Source organism: Anomalospiza imberbis, chromosome 2, assembly GCF_031753505.1.
Source record: "Anomalospiza imberbis isolate Cuckoo-Finch-1a 21T00152 chromosome 2, ASM3175350v1, whole genome shotgun sequence".
Lineage (NCBI taxonomy): Eukaryota > Metazoa > Chordata > Aves > Passeriformes > Viduidae > Anomalospiza > Anomalospiza imberbis.
In genome coordinates, this window is record NC_089682.1 from 86,083,337 (window position 1) to 86,109,165 (window position 25,829).

At 40.7% G+C, this 25,829-nt stretch overlaps 1 protein-coding gene across 14 annotated transcripts in view; it reads left to right on the top strand.

Moving 5' to 3' along the window:
• Positions 1 to 3,566: 3,566 nt before the first annotated feature.
• The window catches only part of TSC22D1 (TSC22 domain family member 1), a 91,521-nt gene continuing 69,258 nt past the window's right edge, over positions 3,567 to 25,829 (top strand). For 10 of the 14 annotated variants that reach the window (XR_010996533.1, XR_010996536.1, XR_010996538.1 and 7 more), the window contains exons 1-2: positions 3,567 to 4,211; positions 4,830 to 7,693. Coding sequence is in view for 3 of the 14 variants with exons in the window: in XM_068182205.1 (XP_068038306.1) it covers positions 4,821 to 7,693 (2,873 nt within the window). In the remaining 11 variants the exon portion in view is untranslated. Of the gene's footprint in view, positions 4,212 to 4,820; positions 7,694 to 25,829 lie in introns of those variants that run through there. The other 4 variants (XR_010996541.1, XM_068182207.1, XM_068182206.1 and 1 more) reach the window with 3 other exon arrangements.

Consider the following 25,829-nt stretch of genomic DNA (forward strand, 5'->3'; position numbering starts at 1 on the left):
CTTGTTGGCTTTATAATTACTTGGTACAAAGACATAAACTACTACATATGCTAGGATGAATGCACACAACTGTGTCAAATAGTAAAGAAGCCAAAGAAAGAAAATATTAAAATACTGTTTCTTTTGGTATCCTTGGAGAATCTGTGGTGGTAGCAAGGCTTGTTGTTTCCTGTCTGAAGAAATATTACATATACAGGAGAGAGATCTCTAAATATTTACACTGTGAAGATCTTGTTCTCTTGCACTAGCCTGAATAATAAGATTTTAAAGTTGAAATAAGCGTTATTCCAGATACTCACTCTCCCTGCCTGGCAGCGAGGACTGCATCAAGATCATCTGTTCTTGTTCATTTGGGAAGCATGTATGTAAGAGATGCAATCCAAAGGGATTCCTCTATCCTGGCAACCCTCCAGCACTCTTCGGTCTGCAGCTGAGGTAATGATGGGACTGCAGGACTGTCTGCCTTGTTAGTCATGAGCAGTGATCATGGTCAACAAGCTGCCCAATCCATCCAGTGATGACACAAGTAACTCTGGTTCCAGCTGGCTGATCAATACAGTTAATTAAAAAATAGCAGGTAGACCTGTGTGGAATAACTGTGGGTAATTTCACTTACTTTCTACACATGGTCAGTTGTGTGGTGGCTGAATTTTGAAATATCTGGTGTTTTGTAAATTAGGTATATGATGAAATTTCTTTTCCCACCTTGAACAACTAAAGAACACAATCCATAACAATTATAAAATTCAGTGGTTTAATTTGAATTTCATATAGTTTAATGGATATGAAAAGAAATTAAAATTGTTAATCTGAGAATCCCATTTTTATGCTTAGACTAATTACCAAAATTACCAAAAAATGAAAAAAGAGAAATAAGTTTATATCTGAAAAAAATAGGTAAGGAAAGAAAAATGGTGTAATATGAAAATGTTCATATTTCAAGCAGCATTAAAAAATTAATTTCAAACGTGCCACTTCCGATGTGCTAGGTCTCGTCTAGACCATTATTTGGATTGTTAACAGATCAGTGACCACATTATGTAGATAAGTTAACACTGTTATCTAAATTTCATTTTTTTCTTCAGTTTCTCTTTATAAGAAGACAACAATATGGACCCAATTAATAAAAACCCCATTTCACACACTGTACTATGAAGTAGCCCAACTACTCAAAACGAATATAAGTTAATTAGCATAGGCAAAGCAAACATTTAATTACTACCAGTACTACTGTTTTAATTCTTTTTCAGCCTTGCTGATATTGATTAGGTGAATACAAACGTTACAGCTCAATCCTTTTTAGGTTGCTTTTGCACAAATTTTTAAGTCTAGAAACCAACTCGCCTGTATTCATAGCCTCTGTGCTTTAAAAGTAGTTGAACTTTGTTCAAACATTCAAAAAATCATGTTCGAGCCACGACTCATCATAGAAGACTCCATTCCTCAAAGGAAATTGTTCTGGGAAAGTTATAAGCAGAAGAACAGGGATTTTTAATGGCAGTTGACTTGCAGTGTCGAGCCCTCATCTCAAAAATGTTTACTTGTGTGAGTATCTCATGAAAGACAATCTAAGATTTCAGTGTAGCACCAAGGATCAAGATGTAGACAGATTGTGGGCACCTTTGTGATGCTGACCTGAAATCTGCAAAGGTTACATGCAGGCAGCTCACTTTCACATAGTACAGTCTTTAAGTATAGGCTGTCATCTGATTATCAGTTTTTAAAAAATAATATTGGCTTGCCCTCAGGAAAAGAAGAATCTTATTTAACTATGTGTCAATTGTTCTTTAGTTTCTGTATAAAGGCAGTACAGTCATGGAAGGAGCAAGGGTTGCAAGTCTACCTTTCAGGTACCTGGAGACCTGAGCTGAGTGCCTGCATTCCAGATAAAAGGAATTAAACTGCAAAAGGCAGGGTTTTCTCAAAAGCCACCCCTATCCCCACACCAAATGAAAGCTAGATAAGCAAGGTTAGCAGGGAGAGGCAAGATGGAAGTGTGAAATTCAGGAACAGGCAGCAAAAGCTCTCGCTGTGCATGACCTTGAATCCTTGCCCTTTACACAAAATGGAGCAAGAAAAGCAGCTTTTTAGTTCCTTGGTGATTAAACGCCACATACTAAACATGGAAGTCTCAAATCTCCCCTCTGCCTGAAGGAACTAACATTTATATCTCCCATAAGAACTTTCTAATGACTCAGCTAAATGATATAATACCTTGGACTCTCACAACTTTTTTCCCCATTAAAGCTCTACTACTCTTCCTTATATGCTTAAATATTCACTGCAGCAAGAACCAAGCTCTGTTTTTTCTCCATGCCCTGTTGATTGTCCTGACCAGTGGGCTCCACAGGTTACAACATTAGCCTGAACCCTTCAAGTCCTGCAAACACTTCACCATCCCAGGCAAGACACACCAATTTCAAAGCAATGATTTGAGACACCTCCTGCCTGCTCATGGATGCCTCTGTTTGGAGACAAAGCCATGCTGCCAGGAGTTGGGAATACGAGCAGCTCTCCAGGCATGGTGCACATCTTCCGTACCACCAGGCTGCTGGAGAAACACGGCAGAGGGTGTGAACCTGTCCCCGTCTCTGTAGGAATGCAGGACACCCCACCTATCGAGCTCTGAAAGTCCGGCTGGAGAGGGTTCTGCTGCCAGGAGAGGTAGAGCAGAGGTAGAGATGGTGGGGATCCATTGGGCTGGATCCATTGATCAAGGTGGGGCCACAAGATACCTGCCAGGCAGCTCTGTGCAAGCCAACAGGCACAAGGACGAGAAGGAAAATCTCTGGGCGGGTATGTGTGCACCGAGTGTCTCTGGCGATCAGGTGGTGCTCACCGCAGGGGAGAAGCTAGCTCCGTTCGGGATGGGAGCAGCCTCACCGTGGTGGGCGTGTTGAGCTTTGCCGTCTGCCTCTGACGATGCCGGCACCGGAACAGTGAAGGAAGGTCGGTTAATTTCACCTCGATCCCGTTTAATACGTTTTGTACTTTTTTTTTTTTTTTTTTTTTTTTTAATCAGTGCTTCGGTATGGTTCGTCTGGAGCTTTCATGAGACGCTCCTCCACACATACACATCCGCACATTGACACAACCGCATGTGGATGCGGATGGACCATTCCACCTGACCTCCGGGCATCCCTGCCCCGGCAGCACCGAGGGCGCCTGCGGGGAGGGCGGCGACCCCCGCCGGGGTTGGGATGGAGCGGGGCGCCGGGGAGAACCGCCCGCCCCGGGCACAAAGGGAAAGGCGGCCCCGAGCGAGGGGGATGCGCGCACACTCCGCTTTCCTTCCCATGCGCGGGGGAAGAAGCGGGCAGGAATATTCTGGACCGAGGGAGGGGAGGAAGGAGAGAAGGGGATGAATAACTTGAATAAATCTGCAGCGGAGCTGAGGAGAGGGGGAGGGAGGCGGCGGCAGGTCATGTGAGGCACAGTCATGCTGCGGGCAGAGAGGGGGCACCTGGAGGGTACACGACGCGGCCGGGGAGGGGGGCGGGCTAGCGCCCGCCATGGCCGAGGCCGCAGCCTCGCCCCCTCCTCAGCCGGGACACCGCCGCCACGGCGGGCTCGGCGCCGCTCGGCCATTTCCGCCACGCGAGCAGAGCCCTATTTCCGCCGGCCCCGGCCAGACGGGCTTTATGTCTGCCGGCGGGCCGCGCGTGCGCGGCGGCCGCCGCCATCTTACGTTGTCTCTCGCCCGCCCTCCCCTTTGGCGAGCTCTCCCCTCCTCCCCCCCGCGGCGCCTCCTCCAGCGCTCCGTGAGGAGACGGGGCAGGCACAGGGAGGGAGAGACCCGCGGCGGCGGGGAAGCCGGGAGTAAGCCGTGAGGGAAGAAAGGACGGGGCGGACGCACACGCGGGAGGAGGAGGACGGATTCCAGGCGCGGTTCTGCGGAGGACGAGCGGGTGCCGGCTGTTATAAAGGGGGAGGAGGCGGCGGAGGGGGAAGGAAGAGCGTGCAGAGCGGAGCCTCCTCCAGAGACAGCCAGACACAGGGAGGAGAGAGAGGCTGCCTGGCTGGCTCCCCCTTCCTCCCTCCCTCCCTCTCTCCTTTTCATGTACTCTTTTGTCGGGTTGCTGCCGCTGCTTTTCTTCCGTCCTTATTCCGTCTCTCTAATACCCAAAATGATTCAGCTCCATGGCTGCCACTGACGGGGATGTCCCTGCCCGGCTCAGCCTGCCGCTGCCGCCCTGCTGTGCGCCAGTCCTGTACGTATCCGCGCCTTCCTCCTGCTCCTACTACTAAGAGCGGTGATGGCGAGGGGCGCCGGCCGCCTCGCTGGGCTGCCCTGCGGGCCCGCCGGCTACCCTCGCCCCGCCGAGGCGGGGAGGGAGGGAGGGAGGGCGGTGCTGCCGGCTGCCGGCGAGCCGCGGCGCCCGGCGGAGCCTCCGCGGGGAGGAGGAAGGGGCTCGCCCCCGGGCCGGCCGGCTGGCTGCCCTCCCGGGTGAGGCGCAGTCGGGGGGCTGGGGAAGGGGGGGGCGGCCGAGCAGGGAGGTGGTGGTAGGGTGGCGGGGGGGAGGGTGGTAGGGAGGAAGAAAGTGAATGGCGGAGGATTGAAAGTGTCACATTCAGAGGCGGCGGAGGACCGGTGCTCGCCCCCTCCCTGTCTCGGAGGGGAGGAGGAGGGGAGGGGAGAGGGGTGGTGGTGAGCGGCGGTGCCGAGCCGCCTCAGCCCGTGTGCTGCGGGAGTCGGGGGGGGTTGTGCGTGGTGGTGTCTGCCCTGCCCTGAGCGCACAGCTAACTGTGTGTGTGTGTATGTGTGTCTGTCTGTCTCTTTCCATACCGGGGGATTGCACTCTTAAAATACACTCGATACAATGCACCAGCCTGACTCAGCCGCAGACATTAGTGCTAGGAAGATGGCGCACCCGGCGATGTTTCCTAGAAGGGGCAGCAGCAGTAGCAGCGGCAGCAGCTGCGTTACTGCTCCCACTGCACCAGGTACCGGCGTTGGGAGCGCTGCCCTCTCCGCCGAGGATTATCAGCCGCCTTTGCTGGTCCAGCCGCCGCCTCCATCTCCTGCAGCAGCTTCAACAGCGGGTCCACAGCCGACACCCCCTCATCCACAAAGCCTGAACCTTCTCTCGCAGTCTCAGCTTCAGCCACAGCCCCTTGCACAGACTGGAGCTCAAATGAAAAAGAAAAGTGGCTTTCAAATTACCAGTGTGACCCCTGCTCAAATATCAGCTAGTATGAGCTCTAATAACAGCATAGCCGAGGATACAGAAAGCTACGATGACCTGGATGAGTCTCACACTGAAGACCTGTCATCTTCAGAAATTTTGGATGTGTCTTTATCCAGAGCCACTGACATGGGAGAACCTGAGAGAAGTTCTTCTGAAGAGACTCTAAATAACTTCCAAGAGGCAGAGACTCCTGGGGCTGTTTCTCCAAACCAGCCTCATCTTCCTCAGCAGCATGTTCCTCTGCCTCATCACCCACAGCAGAGTGTTGTGATCAATGGAAGTGTTCATCCCCATCATGTTCATCACCACCACCATCTTCACCACCACCATCATGGACACCATCATCCATCGCATCCTGGAGTGGGTAGTGCCCCAGTTTCTGGAGGACCACCACCCAGTCCATCATTTAGAAAACTATCAACAACTGGAAGCTCTGACAATGTTATATCAACCGCACCAGTTTCTGCTGCATCATCCACTGGTTCCCCGGCATCTGCCATGTCTAATATCCGCACTACAAGTAGTCCTGGCAATTTAGGTATAAGTCCTGCTGCTGGAACTAGTACCTTAAGTAATATTGGTGGTGGTAGTTCTAATGTGGCAAGCAATGTGCTTGGTACTATAAATTTAAGCAACATCATGAGTACTGGTAATGTAAATGCTTTGTCTGGAACTAGCAGCAATGCTAATGTGAATATCTTGAGTGGTGTTGGCAATGGTACGAGTGCTTCCTCTAGTGTCATTAACAATGTTACTAATCCAACTGCAGGAGTGGCAGTGGGATCAAGCCAGCAGCAGCCTGCATCTGGCACATCAAGGTTTAGGGTTGTAAAATTAGATTCTAGTTCTGAACCTTTCAAAAAAGGTAGATGGACATGCACTGAATTCTATGATAAAGAAAACACTGTTGCAGTTTCAGAGGGAGTAGCAGTAAACAAAGCAGTAGAGACGATAAAGCAAAACCCGCTTGAAGTGACTTCTGAAAGGGAGAGCACCAGTGGGAGTTCTGTTAGCAGCAATGTAAGCACACTGAGTCACTATACAGAAAGTGTGGGAAGTGGAGAAATGGGAGCACCTACTGTGGTACAGCAGCAAGCATTTCAAGGTGTGGGTCCGCAGCAGATGGATTTTAGCAGTGCTGCTCCTCCAGCAATTCCAGCATCTAGTATACCACAGAGTGTTTCTCAATCACAGCTTGCACAAGTCCAGCTGCATTCTCAAGAAGTAAACTATCCACAGCAGAAGCCAGGGGTCCAGCCTCCTGCACAGGCCAGTCTAACCACTGTTACTGGGGTTCAGCCAGCCCCAGTTAATATACTAGGTGTATCCCCATCTCTGGGCCACCAGCAACCTGCCCTTCAGAGTATGGCTCAACAGCAGCTGCCATATTCGCAGCCGGCGCAGCCTGTGCAGACTTTGCCAGTGGTGCAGCAGCAGTTGCAGTACGGACAGCAACAGCAGCAGCAGCAACAGCAGCCAGTTCCTACACAGATGGCCGCGGGTCACGTTAAGCCGGTGAACCAAAACTCTGTCACAGGGGCTATGCCAGACTACATTCAACATCAGCAGATCCTTCAGACTCCAGCCCCTGCCATGCAGCCAAGTTCTACAGGAGTAGGAGCTGGGCAACCGGTTCCTGTTGGCCAGGCACAGGGCATGCAGCCTTCAGTTCAAGCACATCCAGCTGCTGCCCCAGCTCAGCCTGTTGCACATGCTCCAGCAGCAATACCAGGTGTTGCTACCAGTGGTCAAATGCTAAATGTTGGTCAGCAAGGAAGTGTAGCTGCTGTGGTGCAACCACCATCTGCTACAAACCAAATTCCACCTCCAGTTATGCCATCAACAGCTGCTCCTCCATCTTCCCAAGTAGTGCAGCCTGTGCAGACGGGAATAATGCAGCAAGGATTACAGGCTACAGCTACAGGCCTTCCTCAACAAATGGTCATTGCTCAGCAAAACACCTTGTTGCCTGTACAGCCACAGGCACAAGGAGTGGAATCTGTAGTCCAAGGGATGACTGGCCAGCAGCTGCCTGCGGTAAGCCCTATACCCTCTGCTAGTACTGTTCCTGCACCAAGTCAAGCTGGTTCAGCTGTGCCTCCTGGCATACCTTCTGCTTCTGTAGGTTTGGGACAGCCACAGAATATAGCACAGGCTTCGGCTGTGCAGAATGGCAATTTGGCTCAAAGTGTTAGTCAACCTCCCTTGATATCAACAAGTATAGGTATGCCAGTGGCACAGAGTGTGCCACAGCAGATGCCATTAAGCTCTACCCAGTTCCCTGCACAATCACTAGCTCAGTCCATTGTAAGCCAAATTGAGGACGGCAGACGCCCTACAGAGCCTTCCTTGGCGGGTTTACCTCAAGCTGCCAGCGTTGAGAGCGGTGGTGGAGCATCGGCCGCTTCAGATGGCGGTAGCAGCAGCATGCCATCCTCGGCGTCCCTCTTCCCGCTGAAGGTGCTGCCGTTGACAACGCCTCTCGTAGATGGTGAGGATGAGAGGTAAGACTGCCCGTAACTTTATTAAAAGATGGACTCTCTGATAGTTTGATTTGCGCTAACTTGCAGGTCTTGTTACAGCCATTCTGTGAAATGAAGCAGTGTGATGTTTCTGTCTAATTAAAATAGTATTTCTCAGGTCTCAGCACATGCAGATATTGTATTAAAGAACTTGTTTTCCACTTGAGGGGGTGGGTTGTATTGATTATGCTTTGAAACTACTGTGTGGGTAAATTGTGCTTAACAGTCTGTGCAGTGTGTATATTCCCGCTGTGTTGAGGAAGACAAGAATACTGTAGAGTATACTAGTGGTGATTGCAGTTTAGGTTATTATATGGAAATAATTAATATTTATTCTTAGGTATATTTTTTTCACAAGTGTAGACTTCGTCATGCTGTAGCTTCTCTTTTTAAAGTATTGCCTTTACTAAGGTTGGACCAGTTGCGATTTTTTGGTGTATTCAAAACCTCTTTGACAGCCAAGAGATGCTTTAGGCAAATGAGTATGGTGGGATAAGGGATGTTCAGCAACATTGCTCTGGCTCTTTGAATTGAACCTGGGGTACTTTTGGTCTTGATGGTGTTGCTTCAGTGTTAATGCTCGGTGAGATCTGCTCAGGCCTGCCAAGGGGTGGTGAACCTTTGCATCTGGTGCACCAATTCTGTGCAGTTAGAGTAAGAAAACTGCATTTTTCCCCCATTTTCACCAGTTCAAACTACATGTGTTCTCTCACCTTCACCTTTTCAAGTAAATGACCACTGCCTAGTCTTAATAGTACGTGCACGCGAATATTCTCATTTCTTTGACAGCATGTGCAGAGAAGTTGAGACCATTGTGTGTGCAGGCTGAATTGATGGAAACATCAGTTTTAAAGTGTGGTGGTTTGATATTAATTATGTGTGGAAAGTCCTCAGTGTGTTGAGGACCTCTTGTAATATGGGTTTGTGAGTGTCCAGGAAAACTGGTTCTTCTTCCAAAGAACTTCCTGTCACAGAAGCTACATTATTGGAGAAATAACTTTAAAGATAAATAACCCTCCTTGGGAATGTGGAGCAGGACAGAAAACACTAGAAAAACTGAGACTAGGGTGAGGAGACAAAATAAGGTGCTAAACACAAGGTGGGGAAAAAGCTGTAGCAATGGGAGGTGAAGCACTTTTTAAATACCTTCTTGGTGCCATAACTTAAACAGGAGTAATACCAGTGGCCAGACTTTATTAATTTTTTTTTTAATAAAATGGGTTGCTGGGAGGGCCTGGGTTCTTTTCTTAATACTGAAAATCCTAACTCTATCAGCAGTCTCTGATTATGTTGATCATAAGGTGTTGACTGCCATAGTGGCTTTCATCACATCTTTCTAAGATGCCAGAGAACTGTAATGAGTAGCAGCTTGTCTTCCAGGAGTGCTAGAAGACAAGTTCCAACACTGTTGCATTCTGATTATGTTTTTTTAGTCAATAAGTACATGAAGGTGATAGAAGACAGATTGAGGTGTTAAAGCCAACAGTGTCACCATTATGCTTTTAGCAGTTTTTCAGAAATATTTTTTGGTTTTCTTTCATTTGAATTTTGTAAACCAAGACACTAATCCTTCTCTTCTGGTGGTGTTGTTTGTTTTTGCTGTTGGGTGGTTGTTGTTTTTTGGTTTTGTTTCCTTTTATCAACCAAAAAATCCCCCTAAGCTTTCAGGGGATCCTAGCCAAGTAGAAAAATCATAAGCGTAATGATAGGGTTTTGGAAAATGACATCTAGAATATGTCTGTACCCTCATTTTAAGAGCAAATGTTAACAGTTCAACATGATTGGTAGTTTTTCCAGAATGTTTAAATCCCTCAGGGTAACAATAGCCAGAAATACCTTCTTCCTCTGTTGTTTGGCTAGCCAAAGATCATATCCTTTCTTCTCCCATGCACGTTGTGTCTTTGTTCAATCTGTCATCTCCAGGTAGGCTACACTTTTGTTTAGCTGCAGTTGGAAAACCATTTATATTCTTTACACAAAGCAGGATATGACTCTATTAAATGGAGACCAAAAATAATCTGGGTTTTTTTTGCATGGTAGTAGTGGCCAGGTCACTTTTGTGTACAGTCAGACCATTTACAGCAGCACGTCTCCCTGTATATTTGTATGTGACATTAAAAACCTAGTGAGATAGCTTCTGTTTCCGCTTCCTGGGGATCTCAGGGCAGGGCACTTCTCTTGTCATCTTCACTGGAATTTTGGGCTGGAGCTGAGAGTTTGTTACTCACTAGAGGCAGTGCAAGATACGCTGTTACTCTGCTTGACTGTGCACTTTTGTGGCCATGGGATCTCTCTAGTTTGTTTTTTTTTTTTGCTGGTTTGTTAGATTATTCCCTCTTTTACAGGAGCTAAGGGGTAGTGTATTGTAGAAGGACATAACCATTTCAGAAGCAGATGTATTGTAAATATGAAATACCCATTTCTCTTGGTCTTACCTGCACACACATATATCACTGAAGGTTTCTGTCAATACATCCCAAGTGATTCTAAACCTGGCAAAGGAAAAGGTAGGAGAAAAGAAGTGAGTGGTGACATAATTGGGCCAGTGAAGAAGCTGTAAAATTCCATTTAGCGTGCCTTTGAAAAAACATCTGACCCATGTAATACCTTGTATAGATTAACTCCCAGCTTTCCTTAAAGCTGTATATAGCTGCGTTTAAGGCTGTGCCAGTATCTTTACGTCTGTTCAGTTTTTAGAATGCCATTTGCAGCTCTTTCTATGCCTGTTATCAGGGCATGGCCTTTTAAATATAGACAGTGTGGAGTGTATCGGCTTTGAGAGCGGTAACCTTTATTTCCCCAGTATGAATGACTTTTATTTCAAGTCATAGTGAAGATTAGATATTAAAAATGAGCTGCTTGGCAGAATGCCATATGGAAAATTAATTTGCAAATGTTAATAAATAAAGAGAGGATACAAATAATACTCCCTGTGCTTTCTGTATTTAAAGAAAAAAAAAATCAAACTGCCGAACAAAAAACCCCAAACCCCAACAAACTCACCAAACATGCATAGTTCTTCTGACTAGCCTTTCTTGAGCCTGTTGGGTATGCCATAGATGTCTGTGTGTTGGTAGATTGATCATCTCTTAATTTTTTGGTCTACAAAAATGCAGGCCAGTTTTTTGGTTGTTAAATACTTTTTTTTTTCCCTTCTCCTTAGCATGAGCCATGGTATGGACTCAGTGCATAGTTCTTAATTAGTTTCTTGGATTTGGAGTGGTTACCTTGATTTATTCACTATAATTACTAAATCTTGCTAATTTTAGGCATGTTCTTTCGAGTTTAGTATTTCATCTTTAGAACTGTAGAGCAGGATTGCTTTTATTTTCATGTGTTTAATATTTAGGCATAGGAGAATGCATGTTTATTTCACAGTGAATCTTTTTGTGTATTTATACTTAGTGTTGCAAAATCAACACCCTTGTCTACAATGTTTTGCTGTACATGCTTGCAGTAAGATTTTGTATGGACTTACGTTATTTTTAAATCACCTGTAAAGTGAAGACTTCAAAAGTTAATTTATTTTTCAGCATCTATAAAGGCTGCTATAAGTGAATTTAAAACTAACTTAATCTGAAACGTTGTTTGCCGTTACTCACCAGCAGATTTTGTGAATGAAGGATAAGAGAACTAGTAACTGCCTCCCTGACCTTGACAACGTTTCCTGTACAATTGTTTGCATTCTTGAGTCTGGTGCAAGTTCTGTTCACCTGTTTGCGCATGTCATCCAATGAAGCTGAAGAGAAAGAAGGAAAAGATTATGGCAAACACAAAACGGACATAAAGATTTAAAATATGTTTTATTATCTGACAATCTCATTATTTTTTAAGAAAAATTTTTATTAGAAGATCCCTTTAGAAATGTTTTTGTGTAGGACGTCTGTTTTGGCTTGTTTCTAAGTTTGTAGAGGGGCTGGAACATTAAAGCTGAATATGAGAATCAAGACTTGTGAGCAACTTTTGAGACATCTCTAGCAGTAGTAACTAGTACTAGATTGTAAAGTGAAGTACAGTCAGGAAGCTGGATTAATGTTCGTCATGTATGCAGCTGTGTAGTGGAAAGCTTGACCAGGTACAAGTGAGATTTTTACAGATGTAATTCAATACTTTTTGAGGATTTTAGTAAGCAGTAGTGAATGAAGTGAGGTACAACTGGAAGCTTCAATTATATTTTTGGTGCAGTAACTATTTTGCATACTTACTTTGATTGTGTAAGTGGTTTTAGAGTTTATATGGGCTTTTTTGTTTGCTGGAAGTTTTTGCTGCTCTATATTTGGTGAGAAAGGGACAACAAAGGATTTACAGACAAAGGATTTCTGGTGGATTAGCATAGATTTATAGTGATTTTATTTTTTTAGCTGCATCTTAGGGGCACTGCTGTTAATTTCTGTCTTGCAGATTTTAAACTTGCTTCATAGTCTTGCCACCATTTTGAAAACCATGTGATTTCAGTTCTAGGAGATGAACTGTTACAAAAATCTGTTGATATCTTCAATTGAGCTTTCTGTGGAACTTGAAAAAAATCATTACCCTCACTAGCGTCATGTCAAGTGAGTAGAAAGAGAGAACTTTGATGAAGAAAATGTGCTTGCTGTTGTGTCATCATGACAAGTCCAGTTTCTCACGTAGCCTGATGGAGTAAAAGGCCTATTGCTGGTGGAATTGACTTTGTTAGTTCTGCTCTAAGTAAAGAACAATGAGGAATTTAGGGTCTGCACCTTGTATGTCTGCTGGCCAGCTGTATATGGAAATACCTTTTTTGATGGAGCTTTTCCTGACATCTTTTATAGATGCATTTTCTGCATGCCATGATACACTTTGAACTAAGGATTGCTACAGTGCTTGGTATTACATTGTCTTTCAAGACAGGAAGAACCAGCAGATACCAGGAGGTTGTAAAAGCAGTAATTTAGCACTTAGTAATTAAGGCAGATGCTGAGAAATTAATCTCTTCTAGTGATTTCCAGAAACCATTCCTTAGCACTGCAGTTTTGGTTGCTCTTTAGAGCAGTGCATAAATATGAAACCATCTATGTATTTGTATGAGAACATGAACAAGCAAGATTTTAAAGTATTTAATGTTGAAAAACAATCTTTGTTACTGTCTCAGGATTTGCATTCTTTACAGACTAATCTGAAAACTATAATTAAACCCACCAACAAATTGGTAGTGAAGTGTTTCAGCCTTTACAAGTTACTGTGATCTAGATAATGGGGAGCAGATATCAGTCAGTGGTAAGCTAGCAAAGTTAGCCAAGTGGGAGGGGAAAATGATTGAAAAACAAACACCACCATCCCCTCCAAAAAACCTTAACCTTAGCAACCCCCAATATGTTAATGTATCTTGCTTAGGCATAAATAAAAAGGCGTATGGTTAGCATTCCTATGCTACAAAAAGACCCCTTATAACCTGTTCATCTTACAGATGGTAATAAAGTAAATAAGCCTTTTCAGACCTGTCTTTTAACAGCTTAGGAAGTACATCAAATCGTAAACAGCAGTATTGCTAGTATGGTTTTTTAAACAAGAAACTGCACACACCTGAATATTAGTGCAATTATAGCAAGTGATTCTCGGTATGACCTTTCTGGGAATAATTTGTGATCTGGGTTTGCAGTGTGATGTAGGTGAAGCATAAAAATGACTAGAAAAGAAGACTGTGTCTTTGTTCTCATTGATTTAATGCACTGGTTCTTTTTCTATTCTTTTGATTAATTTATGAGACTAAAATGTATTGTATGTAATACATATTATACTTTAACAAATGACTGAACACTTCTTAAAGTGGGCCTATACCTTTCATTTACTGCATTTACGCCACCAAAAGCAGTGCTATTAGGATGGACTAAGGGTAAGATTATTCAGTAAATCATTTCATGGTAATGATCACTGTAAATAAGAAACTAGTTTACTCTCAGCATGGTTGTACAGGAAACCATAGCCTAAAGCTAAGATTGAAAGAGTTCCTGAGTGACTGGAGATACAGTATTTTATTTTTGCCTGTTCTAAAGCATTCAGACTTAGGAATTGCATGATGGAAGTGCAGCATAATTATGGTATCAAATTGGAGCACCTGATCATCCTTCTGGCTTTAATGTCTGGGAAAACTTTAACTCTTTTTCTGCCTTTGGAATTTGCTAACAAAGACAGTAATTGTGTTATAGTCAGTGGTGTAGAAATCCTTATCAGCTCATTTTGTGCAAGCCTCCAAACACCTATTGTGCATTGTCAGTGTTGGAAGCAGGGTTTGGTTTGTGGTTGCAGCTATATGCAAAAATCTCCATCTTCCACTGAAGCTGAATTGACTTTCCCAGGAGAGATATTTAGAGATTATAAATATTTGGCAGGCAGGGATTGTAAAGATGCCATACATGCAGGTGGTAGAGCCTGTGGTAGTTTAGGTGTTCTATCATTGTTGGTTATCTTATGGACTAAGTAACTTGCTAGTACCTACTAAATGAGGGCTTCTGATTTTGGTGCTGTGCAGAGATGAAGAATGATATTCATCATGTTCAAACACATCATTATGCTTTAATAATGGGAACTTGTTCAATTTTATGAATTTTTTTTATACTTGCAAAACTAAGATCTTTAACCTGTTTTGGTAAAACAGAAAAGTCACAGTAAAGTTTTTCACTGTTTTCTTTGAGCAAACAATTACTTTGATTATGCTTCCTTTAAATTATTTTGGTATTATTGTGTACCAAAAATGACTCCTGAGTTTTTTTTCTTCTCTTCTCCACTGGGTTTTGTTAGATGTTTGTCCCTCATGTTTAATGGTTTATTACGCTGTTTTGAGGTATTGGTGAGGCTTCCTGTATTGATGACCTTTGACAATCAGGATGTAAATTTAAGAATCGTAGGCATTCAGGTTTGAAGTTCTTGTTCCAATTTCTGTTTCTTCTTGCAGTGCAGGGTTAGTGATGGTCCAGAGCAGTAAAAGTAACTTTGCTTCTTTGAACAGAGAATAGCTACCAAAGGAAACTACTCTTTTAAAGTAGCCTTCCTTGCTGGGACTTGTAGGTATTGTACAGTCTGAAATGGGTATAGAATTTTGAAAATACACTAGAAGAACAGAGTAAGAAGTAAAGTAGTTGGGGATTTTGTTTATCATTCTGGCTTCAAAATTTAACACCGTTTTGGAGCTTACTGTAGTACTCAAAGAGCAACAAATGCACCTACCACTGATGCTTTCTCTTTTCCTCAAGGAAATTCTCAAAAAATTGATTTGTAGTTGTTATAATTAAATTTGAGGGGTATCTTGTTCATATGTTTCCATACTTCTGAATCCACTTTTTTGAGTGTAGTGGAGAAGTACCACTTTATAAATTGCTAAAACAGGCAGCAGAGGATCTTCTCTAAGTTTAGATTTAGAGATAAAGTTGAGATTTAGAAATGAACTTGCTACTAGGTGAATGGCAGTCTGTTAAAAAAGACAGGCAGTCCTTCTAGTAAGGTATAGATTTGATAGCACCTGGAAGTTGGTTGTAGAGTGTTTTGTAATCTTCTGCTTAAATTTGTTGAATGACTCGGCCAGGCATATTGTTTGAGCTTCTGTGTGATTTAAGTGTTTTTCTAGCCTTTTTGTTTGTATGTCTTGTCTTTTTTCCTTTTTTTGATCTTGTTTTGTTTTTGCTTTTGTTTGGTTTCTTGTTTGCATGTGTTTGGTTGTTTTAATTAGCATGGATATCAGCAGGAAGTTTTCAGGACTCTGATTTCTTGGTGTGTTACTGAGTTTTGAACTTCTCCAACAGCTGTTTAAGCAACAGTGTCTAAGTACTAAGGATGGTACTAAAAGCTGCTGAAAATGTGGATACACATTCAACAATAGTTTTAGCATCTTAATGCATTTAATAATAGGGTTCTTTTTTAATTCAGTGCTGCAGTGTAGCTCTTAATGGTGAGTTACACAGGTAACGTAATTTCAGCATGCAGTGCTATTACTGTATGGTCGTTTCTTTATCCTCAGCGTTACGCTTGTTTCATTCCCCCTGTAAGATCTCAAGGTGTGGATCAAATGCAAGTTACACCATCTTTTTTGCAGATACTGTTAGTCGTTTATTTGTAACCCGTTGTCTTGTGTGCACTAGTTATGGATAAGTGAGTGTTAATTGTCTTTGGTTCTCACATATCTAGTCAGTAGTCCTTTTAGTTACACAAAGTGTTACATTCTGAATTTGGTATCCATTAAGTGTTGCTTATGCTGGTTTATAAATGGTGTTTTCATTTAAATCCTTGTAAACAAATAAAAGTTATAGAAATAGCTCTTAATGTTTCTCCTGTAACTTTGAAGTCTGTGCAATGTAGAGGGATGAGATCCCTGTCAAGATGAGAGAAAACTTAAATGCCTCTTAAGCTTCCTCTGACTTTCATTTCACCCAATTTCATCACAGTCATGGATAGATGACAAAGAGAGATGATGACTGGCAGTCAGTCGACTTATATATAAGAAACTGTAGAAATTTAAAAAGTCAGAATGTAACCATACTAAATTTGTCTCTATATATTTAGTCTCTTATAGCTATTAAGGAAGATGGTGATTAAAAATTAACCCAGTAATTCATGTATGATTGCTTTGATGTATGTTTCGACTGCAAGTTTGAAATACTGCTCTTTTTAAAGAAAAGCAAGCAAAAATTTCTCAGACAGAATCTGAATAATGAGTGACTTGTTTGGCATATATTGCCATTGAGCTGGGATAAGCAAAGGGAAAAAAAAAGGCTTCTGTAGATTTCCTGGAAGATTATTTTAAGCTTCATAATTTTACTGGATGTATGTGTGTTGAAATATCATAATGTGTTTTTGTACCATATGAAAGATTCCATATTTTTCTGAGGAAGTCTGTCTGTGGACTATAAACAGCGTTTTAATTTATACTTCCAGATTGAGCCTGACAGAAATGGAATGCTTTTCTTTCCCTTTAGGATTTCGTGAGGGTTCATGCTGTAATGCCTGTCATGTAGAAAGGAATGTAAGGGGAAGGAGAACTTAGGATGTTTCGTGATTATTGTGTGTGTGTCAATTTGTGCATGGTATTAATTGTCATTCTTGCTTGATGTCACTTTCAGTAGAGGATTCTCAGACTATAAGCATCTCTAAAATCTGTCAAGGAAGGATTTTATAGTAATAATTCATTTATATTTAGTATTATGGTTTATGTTCTAAGCTGTTCAGTGAAGAATCTTGACCTCACCCTAATTTGAAATGTCTCCTGAACACCTTGATTAATTTGTTTTTGAAATCCTTCAGTCTGAAATTTTTAATATTCCTTATCTGTATGTACACATATGAGAATATATAAAGCTTTTTTTTTTTAAATAAAACCACCGGAAACAAACCTACTGGTGAAAGAATGAGCCATTGCTGCTTTTACAGTCCCATTTCTTGCAGTCTTACAAAATAAGACCAAGTGAAAATAAAATAAAAGGAACCATGAATTAATGACTGCGTACTTTAAGTACTTGTTAAATAATTTACTGTAGCACCCAAATGAATTCAAGGTATAAATGTACCTCTTTAATCTGCTGAATGAGGTTATTATGTTAAGAATGGATCAGCATATTGCACTGCCAAGTGTTGCTTTATAGGCCTAATATCCCAAATTGGGTGAAATGTCGAATTGCTCATGAATGTTCAAGGATTGATGTAGGATGTGCGTGTACCTCCATGTTATTTTTTTTCTTTCCAAGTGTATGAGATTCCTTCCAATTTCGTAATTGCTTGTGAAAAAGAGGAGTTTCTGAGCCTCTATTTGATTGGAGAGAGAGTAGGGAGGGTAGAAGGTGTGAAAGAAATGTTCATGATGCTGGTTTTGGTTTTCTTCTTTATTTCTGGTTGGAAAAGGGATTTCAATTTTTGAAATACTGTCAGGCAGGCAGTGTGTCAGTCAAGTGTATGCAGTTGTTGCCAATACAGCCTTTTCCTGTTTATATGATAGTAGCTAAAAGGCCTTGTGAATTGGTGCTCTGCTTTGCTGGCTGCTTTTTAACAAAGAGCAGAAAAGATAAAGATAAGGTTGAAGGATTTGGTGTCTGATCCAACTTCTGAAGTGATTTTAAGACAGTGATGCTTTAAAGCAGGCAAAATCCTACATGTTTTTAGTGGTTTATGGAAAAACAGAGCAGCAAAGCAGGATTAGTTATCTCTGTGTTCTTGTGGAGTTATACCCTGCTAAATAATGAAGTGCACCATCTCTGGAAGAGCACTGCTCTACCAATTGTTGGAGCTGCCGTTTTGCCATGAAGGTGCAGGTCAGCCTCTTCGGGAGGTCTCACCGACTGCCCTTGGGGGTGCACAGATCTGTAGTGCTGCTTAGTTTTGGAGGTGGGGAAGAAACTGAGCAGTCTTGTTATTTCACTGGAATTTAACATGTAAATGGGAGATAATGATTTGCATCAAGATACCTGCAGCTTCTAGAGCACTGTGATCTGTGAAAGGGGAAAAAGAAATGCTAGCATGTTATAGCAGACAGGTGTAGTTGTCTTCACTTTCTGCATTTGTCTGACCATCAGAATTCAGTGTGGATTCTTTATTATGTATGTTTACTGTCCAAATTCTTAACATAATCAGGACCGTTTTTTTAAATTCCTGTGAAGTTATTGAATAAAAATATTTTCTCTGAAAAATTTCTCCAAAGAATTTTATAAAGGACAATGAAATTGTATGAAGTGTTTATGCATATTTTCAAATAGAAGCTTGTCTTGATACTTAGATATATAATTATTTAAGCAAGCCGTGTAGTCCTCAGTCTTAATACTTTTTCTCTGGGGAGATGTTTAAGGAAAGCTGTTCAGGTTTTTTTTTTTTTTAATTTTATTAAAAAAAAATTCTTCCTTTTCGAATCTCTGAACATGATAGACTAAGCCATTCTTAATGTTTCAGAAACATGTACATTTTATAATGATCTAAAATATTCTAATTGTTTTTATATTCCAAGAACAACAATAAAGAACAAAAAAGCACCCAAGCCCTGGGATATCTTTTTGTTAAATAATAAAGTTTACATAATATGTTAGCGAAAAGATAAGTCAGATCAATATAAGAGCCATGCAGTTACCTTAATCCCAGACATCCATCCTTCTAGTTTGGCTTTGAAATCCTATGATTTTGTAGATTTACAGGTGCTCTTTAAAAATACATTCTTGAGGTTGCTGTCAGGTTGCTCGGATTAGGTCTGTAGCCTTTGTGAATGCAGGCAAATCTTCTCATGCTTTTGTTACTGTGATCTCTAGAGTCACGCATATTGTATTCATCAAATGATATTACCATGTAGCTCTGCACAACTTGGCATAGGCAGCTTGGCAGTATGAGTGAGGTCTGTGCTCACAATTGGTTAAGTATAAGTTTTGGTTGTCTGTAGCAGATTGTAATATGTATATGTAGAGTTTCTGTAAATTATATGCTAGAAGTTCTTAAACAATGCATTTTCTACTAAAATCTTCAATTTTCTTGGATACCATTCTTAAAAAAAATTAAGTATAGTATGAGAAATCATATTAAATAAACCAAATATTTTCTGTAGCATTTTATATCCTAAATTATATACTCTAACACAAGGTATGCATTTAAAATTATGTTATTAAAATGGTTTGTTCCATTGCAGAATTGTTCAAGCATATGGGTAACCCTTTTTAAAAAAAATTTTTTTCTTATCTGTTGCATGTTTTTCACCACTGATTCATGTTGTCTGCTTCCAATGAAGAGGCAAGATTTAGAAACAAAGCCATTTCAGAAATCATGAGCTTGCTGGAAAGATTTGCATTTTCTTTCAGAAATAAGAGTTAAAAGAAGTAACTATCATTGATAGTCTCATCTTCCTAATGTGACCACAAGAAAAATGTACCAAAAGTAATTGCTGGGAGAAGTAGGCTTTTTTCTTCATGAAAGAAGATCCAGCCATGTCTGAATACTATTTAATTATAGTGTCTGTCAGTGAATGTGACTAGTTTCTGTGAGATTGCTCTTAAGTGGTAAACAAGGGTGGTTTTTAATCTCAAACTAGTAAGAAATGGTTTGAAATACTGTGTTTGAAGAAATGTGCATTTTTTTTCCGGTGAAGTAAGCAATCTTTTCTCTAAGTATTGTTGTGGTGGATTTTATGAAGATGGCACAGGTAGGAAACATGAAAATTAGAACTTTTTGCTTCTGGCTGTTTTGAAAATAAAACTGAATAGAAGGGGTCTTTGAAATATGGCAATGAACACCTGAAATGTCAAGTGTGGCTGCTGTTGACTTGGCAGATTGATTTTCTTGAATCAAGTTAATTCACCTAACTAAGTAACTGATGATAACAGTAAAAGAGGTGCTGAAGAGAAGGCTCAATAAGAGCCCTATGAGGTGAAGAACTCGGAAATTCTGGATTGAGGTTTGCCTTTTGGAGAGCTTTGCTGTACAGATTCCAAACTTTTACCCACTAGAACCTTTTGAACTTACTTACCTTACTTTCCTTAGAAAAAAGGCATCTAGAAATGTATGTCTGTCCTATTATAGCTTCAGTATAATTTCTTGGGAGAGGGTGGAAGAGTTACTCTCTTAATGATTCATGACTGGAGGCCATCGGGAGAAGTGGCTAGTGGAGAAGCATTTGGCCAGCTGGAGTGGGTTTTGTGGAGTCTGGCTAGTATGACTGAGTGTTGTGGGGATGCCATATGTCCTTGAAAGTGACTGTTTTAATCAATGCTTGGCCAAGACCATGCAGATTTATAAGCGATAGAAGCAATTGTTTGATGTTAATTGTAGGTTTCGTAGGGTAGCATGTTTTATATGTGTACAAATTGCATTTAAAGATTTTGTAGTGTATTTTCTTTGCTTGGTGTGAACTGCTTGTATTTTAGCTTCATTATATTGCTTTGCTTATATGCTGAAAGACAGGCTTCAGAACTTTGTTCTTCTTTCCTGATAATGCAGGCAAAATGCAGCACTTGCCAAGCTAGGTTATGCTGCATGAACTAATGCATCCTGTTTCTAAGCCTGGAATGATGTCTTTGGGTTCTTTTGCTTCAGCTTTGGGTCCTGTGCTTTTTCCATTTGTCCAGTTTGGTTCAGCATCTGCTTTTCTTTGCTTGAGGACTCCTGATGAGTGGTAAATACTTGGGTTCAGGAAAGAAAGGCTTCTGTTAGTGAGTCTGAAGAGTAGAAGCAATAAAAGGGAGTAAGGAAAAGAATGGTATGAATGATTTTAGTGAAGTTGGTGTACTGTTAATTCCTCATCATATTGTGAAAAGACCTCAATTTTTATTATTTTCCCTTTTTTATATTCTCAGAAAGTCATTCTTACTGGACCAGAAGGCCTATGTGTTGTCCTTGTAGACTAGGTTTGCTTGGTGCAAACATTTGGTGTCTGTAGGAAGTGGAGCCCATGTCAGGGTCACTGGCTTTCCTTTTCTCTTACGTCACTCATATATTCTCCAAGTACAATGGAGTGTTGTATCCTGGTCATTTTTGCCTTCATGAGGTTTTTTCACTCTCACCCACTAATACTATGGTGAATTAATATGTTGGAGAGTTCAAATTTCTTGCCAAATGTGCCAGAAGGGTCACTTGGTTTTGGTGGGCAGGTAAAAAGCACAGAATGTCCATCTTGTAAGTTAAGAAGCTACTTTAACTTGGTTCTTTGGAAACAAAAAGCTGCTGTTGCTGAGGCCTACAACATGTCAAAATTGAGTTGTGGTGTTCTATTTTTCTTAAATGACAAAAGATAATCTACAGGGATTAGAAGGAATTCAGAATGAAGCAACCAAGTAATACCTGAACCAAGAAGTAAATCTCTAAAGCTGAATGATAAACCTACATCTGACTTCTCATTGAGACATTGACTCATAAGGAACCTTAAAGCTATGATAGCATAGTCACTTTCTTGTGCTTTAAATTATAAATGAGGGCTAGCTTAGATCATGAGCTAGACTGTATGTGCCTATGTGCCCTCAAAGAATTTGGGAACAAGATGCCATGAGTAGAATTGCCTTGGCTAATATTAAGAAAGATTTTGTCTGTGGAGCTCATTGGCCCAAGATCCTGTGGAGACCTACAGGGAAAAAAAAGTTTAGAGGTTGTTGTACCTTTAAAGGAGGGAAAAGTGTAACAGCTGCTCTACCCTGTCAAAGCATAACCCAGAAATTAAGATATTGTGTAAGTAGAAGCAAGATATTTGTGGTTTCATTAAGAACAAAAACACTTATTCACAATTATTTTTTGGGAAGCTGTTCTTATGCTTGAAAAATGTAATGGTCAGCACAGCAATGGTTCAAAATAGCGTTTTGGATGCTATAGCCCTGGCATTAGAGCCTCCTTGGCAAACATCTAAGAGGCCTGTAAAAGAAGAAAATGCCTTAAATGTTAAAGTTTTAAAAGCTTCTGTTTAATTTAAAACTTCATTTCTATTTAAATTTAAATTTTCTAATATATTCCAATTATATATCTATTCAGTCAAATATTTGAGAGTGAGCTTAAAATCCTGTGAAAACACACTGGATGGCAAGAATTCTTATGTGCAGCACAAAATAATTATATTGATTATAGGAGTGCATGTAGGTAGGTAGCTGCAAAGAATTACTCAAACTTTTATGTACAGAATCAAGTGATCACTGTGCCAGTGAAATAAGAAATCATTTCAGTAGCTGGATTTTTCTGTTCTCCCTGCTTGTGTATTTTTCAAATTCTTAGTTGCATGTCAGGTTACAGCATAGGCCTTTCTAGGTCAGTTCTTCTTTCTAAACATACAAATAGGTTTAGTGGTTACCTGATGCCATTGAGGTGTGTTTGTCCTTTGCAGGACACTGCTGGTACCAGAGGGAGGGGTGGCCTTTAGCAGCCTCCTTCTCTGCTTTTCCCTACTCTTGGTAGTCATCCTGCCTCGGGGTAGGAAAGATGCCTCCTGTTGTAAAAACCCCTCTTCGAGTGTCTGTGGATAACTCCTAGCTGTTGCTAATGAATAAATAGGAAAATAGCAAGCATTTAATATTACCAGGTTCTCAGTTTTACTGCTGCATAAAGCAGGACTTGGAATAAAGGTGGTAAATGCTTCCTGTGCTTCCATGTGTAATTGTGTGGGGTAAATGCTGTTACCAAAGTTGCTGTGAACTGTCTTCACGGTAAAAAAAAACAAACCAAAACCCACACCAAAAAAACCCAAAACAAACAAACAAACAAAAAAAAAACCCAAAACAAAATAATTGGACATTTTAGGTTGATTAATCTCTTTGTGGTCATATTTGCAGCCAGGAAACTAGGAGTTACTTTTCTAAAATTAGTTATCAGGGCTCTGACATCTGGCATAAGTTTTAAAAATACGCCCTCATCGCAGTGCTCCTTTTTCAAATGTTTTAAGTAATTATCATAGAGGAAGAATTTGACTTTATGCAGCTAATAAATATTGGAGCACATTTTCCAGGACTTCAGAGTTGCTGGCATATCTGATTCTCTGCAGATCAGGAAGCACGTCAGAGGTCACTAAACCCTAAAGGAGACAAGTAATCTACTTAGGCATTTGGGGTTTTTTTCTGACTTTATTTATAACTTCTAATTTGAAATACATTGAAAATAGCTTTATTCTCATTGTGCTGTGTTTTTATTTTAATCCATCCAACAGCAGAGAAGGATCTTTATGTCTTGTCCAGTGTGCAGAAATGAGTGTTGTGCTTAGACAAGACCTGAATGTGATCCCTCAAAGGCTACAGTTGTGGGAAGGACTTGGGTCAAAACCTGGGTTAAGGCAAGGCCCGGGTACTGGATCTGCTGTTTCTCTCTGGCTAAATATTAGTATTGTGTTTTTACTACAGCACCTGTTCCAGACCCCTACTTCAGAGGCTGGAGGAGTCTGCAAATTTTTCAGGGGTTATACTTAGTGTTTGGAGAGGATGTTTGATTAGGTTTTAAAGTGGAGTGTACTGTGGCTTATATAGAAATAATGCATAATGTTTCAAGTCAATAGTAAAAAGAGTAATAAATTTAGAAATGCAGGAAGCGTGTTGATTTTGTTTTAAATATAAAAGGTTTGCCAAAACTTAGGCTTTTTTTGTAAAAATTAATTGCTGTTATGAAAGTCAGTAAATAACCCTAGTTTGTATTTACTGTATAGAAAATGTTACTTCAAATATTGTTTGCTGCCACAAGAAGTAGCCTTGGAGAGAATTACTCTGAAAATACAAAATTCAAAACCCAGTGTAGTATACTCCAAGGCTTCGCATGTCATATAGCTAATGTATAAAGGCCAGTTAGCAAGTGTGGGTTTGCTTAGTGATAGTCTTGGTATGAACTTCCATTCTTCATCCATTTTTTTCTGTCTATAACCTATTTTATGTAGTAAGTTGATCTGTAGTATCTTTCCATAGCCTTAGAGAAGCATCTTGAATATGAAATTAGAATATACTAAATTACTTGTGCCTAAAATAAGGATTAGCCAAGTGTTCTATTTATACTTTAACTATTATTCAGGAAATTTTTCTTCATTGTGCTGGATAGTCATTTGCATCATATTATTGTCTGGGTGATATGGGAATATGCTGTTTCTTGGGAACACTAAGGTGATGGATTACTTTTTCAGTAGGCTTTGAATATCTTAAACTTCTGTGAAAATAGGTGCAGAATTACTGGAAGTGGAATAAAGTACACATAAAGGAATAATAACAAAAATTCTTATTACATTAGTCCTTACCATGTGCCACATCTTGCTCATGTCTATTGGAAGAGGCACAGACACATGAGCATTTTACGTTCTTGGAAGAAAAACTGCTGGAGACTGAGGAAGGTGCTGCAATTATGTGTGTAAACTATTTGTGTAGCTTTACTCTTAAGAAAATGTACCTGATCCTCTCTGATATAGCTTTATTGATATGCTCTATAAAGCATCCTAGGAGAAAGGGGTCTGAGGAAGTTGAGACTTTATTGATCTGTGATTTTTGGACTTGTTCTGTATCACAAAAGAGACAGCAATTTGTATATGGCTGAGCAATAAATGGCCTCTGAAGATCAGGAGTAGAAGCTTCACTGCAGGGGAAGACTGTGCTCATGAAGGTGGTAAAGTACCCAACATACAGGATAAAGAAGGGATGCTGATAATCAAGACTAGAAGGAGTATGTTCTTCATAAAGAAATCTTCACATGGGGAATGTTTATAAACATTGGTGGGTGAGAAGGGGCAGGTGGGAAGATAAAGCCAAGGCTGTAAGTATATCCTCTCCCTCCAGATATTGCTCTTTAACAGTAGGTGCTGGTTTAGCCCGTTATTTTAAGCCACTGTACTGAGTATGTTTAGGTATGTGTAATTAGACTGGCTAGCATATTTCAGAAACATTTTCCATATTGTCATTGACTAGAGCATTGTGCTCAACTTATAAGTGTTAATCTTTTTGTCTTCCATATTTATGGTACTGTATGATGTTTAAGATGTGTATGTAAGAAATGTCTGTGTACGTGCTGCTTCCTGGATGAAACCAGATATGCTTGTGATGAACAGCTCAACAGCATAAGAAACTAAACTCCTCTGAACTAGCCATGTGACTCTGTAGAACAGTGGCTGTTGGGTTGGGTAAGTTTATAAAATCTAATTAGTCTAATAACTTGGTGCCAGAAATTTTAATAGGTGCCTTTTGCAAAACCTTCTATTATGCAATCAATTTGGATTTCAGTGTAAGTGTTTGAAGTATGCAATATTGGTTAATAGGCTTTGGAGATGGATGGAATTTTATTTCTGCTGAGGACTTTAAGCTAAGGTGCTCCTGATACTCTTCTTTTTAATTACTTAGAACCAAGAATTGTATTGACTCTGTTTTGCCTTTGAAAAGAATTGTCACTACTATTTGTGATTTGGAAACATTCATGCTCTTGTAATTAGGGGTTTGAGACTAATGGAAGAAAATTAGGAAAGGGATTTTGCTGAGTTTCTCGTATTGCCAAGTTTAGATAGTTAGGTTTTGTTAATTGATGTGCATTAAATAGTTTTAAAAACTGTGTACCAGGATGGTACTGAAATTCTTATAGGTAAAAAAAGAAATGTGAGTAAGGGTGAACACAAAACTCAGAAGGAAAAATAAGCCAGAACAGCTCGGTGCATAATTTATGCTATGTAAATTGCTTTGAAATTAGTGACCCCTGATGTCATTGCCCTTAAAAAATGCAA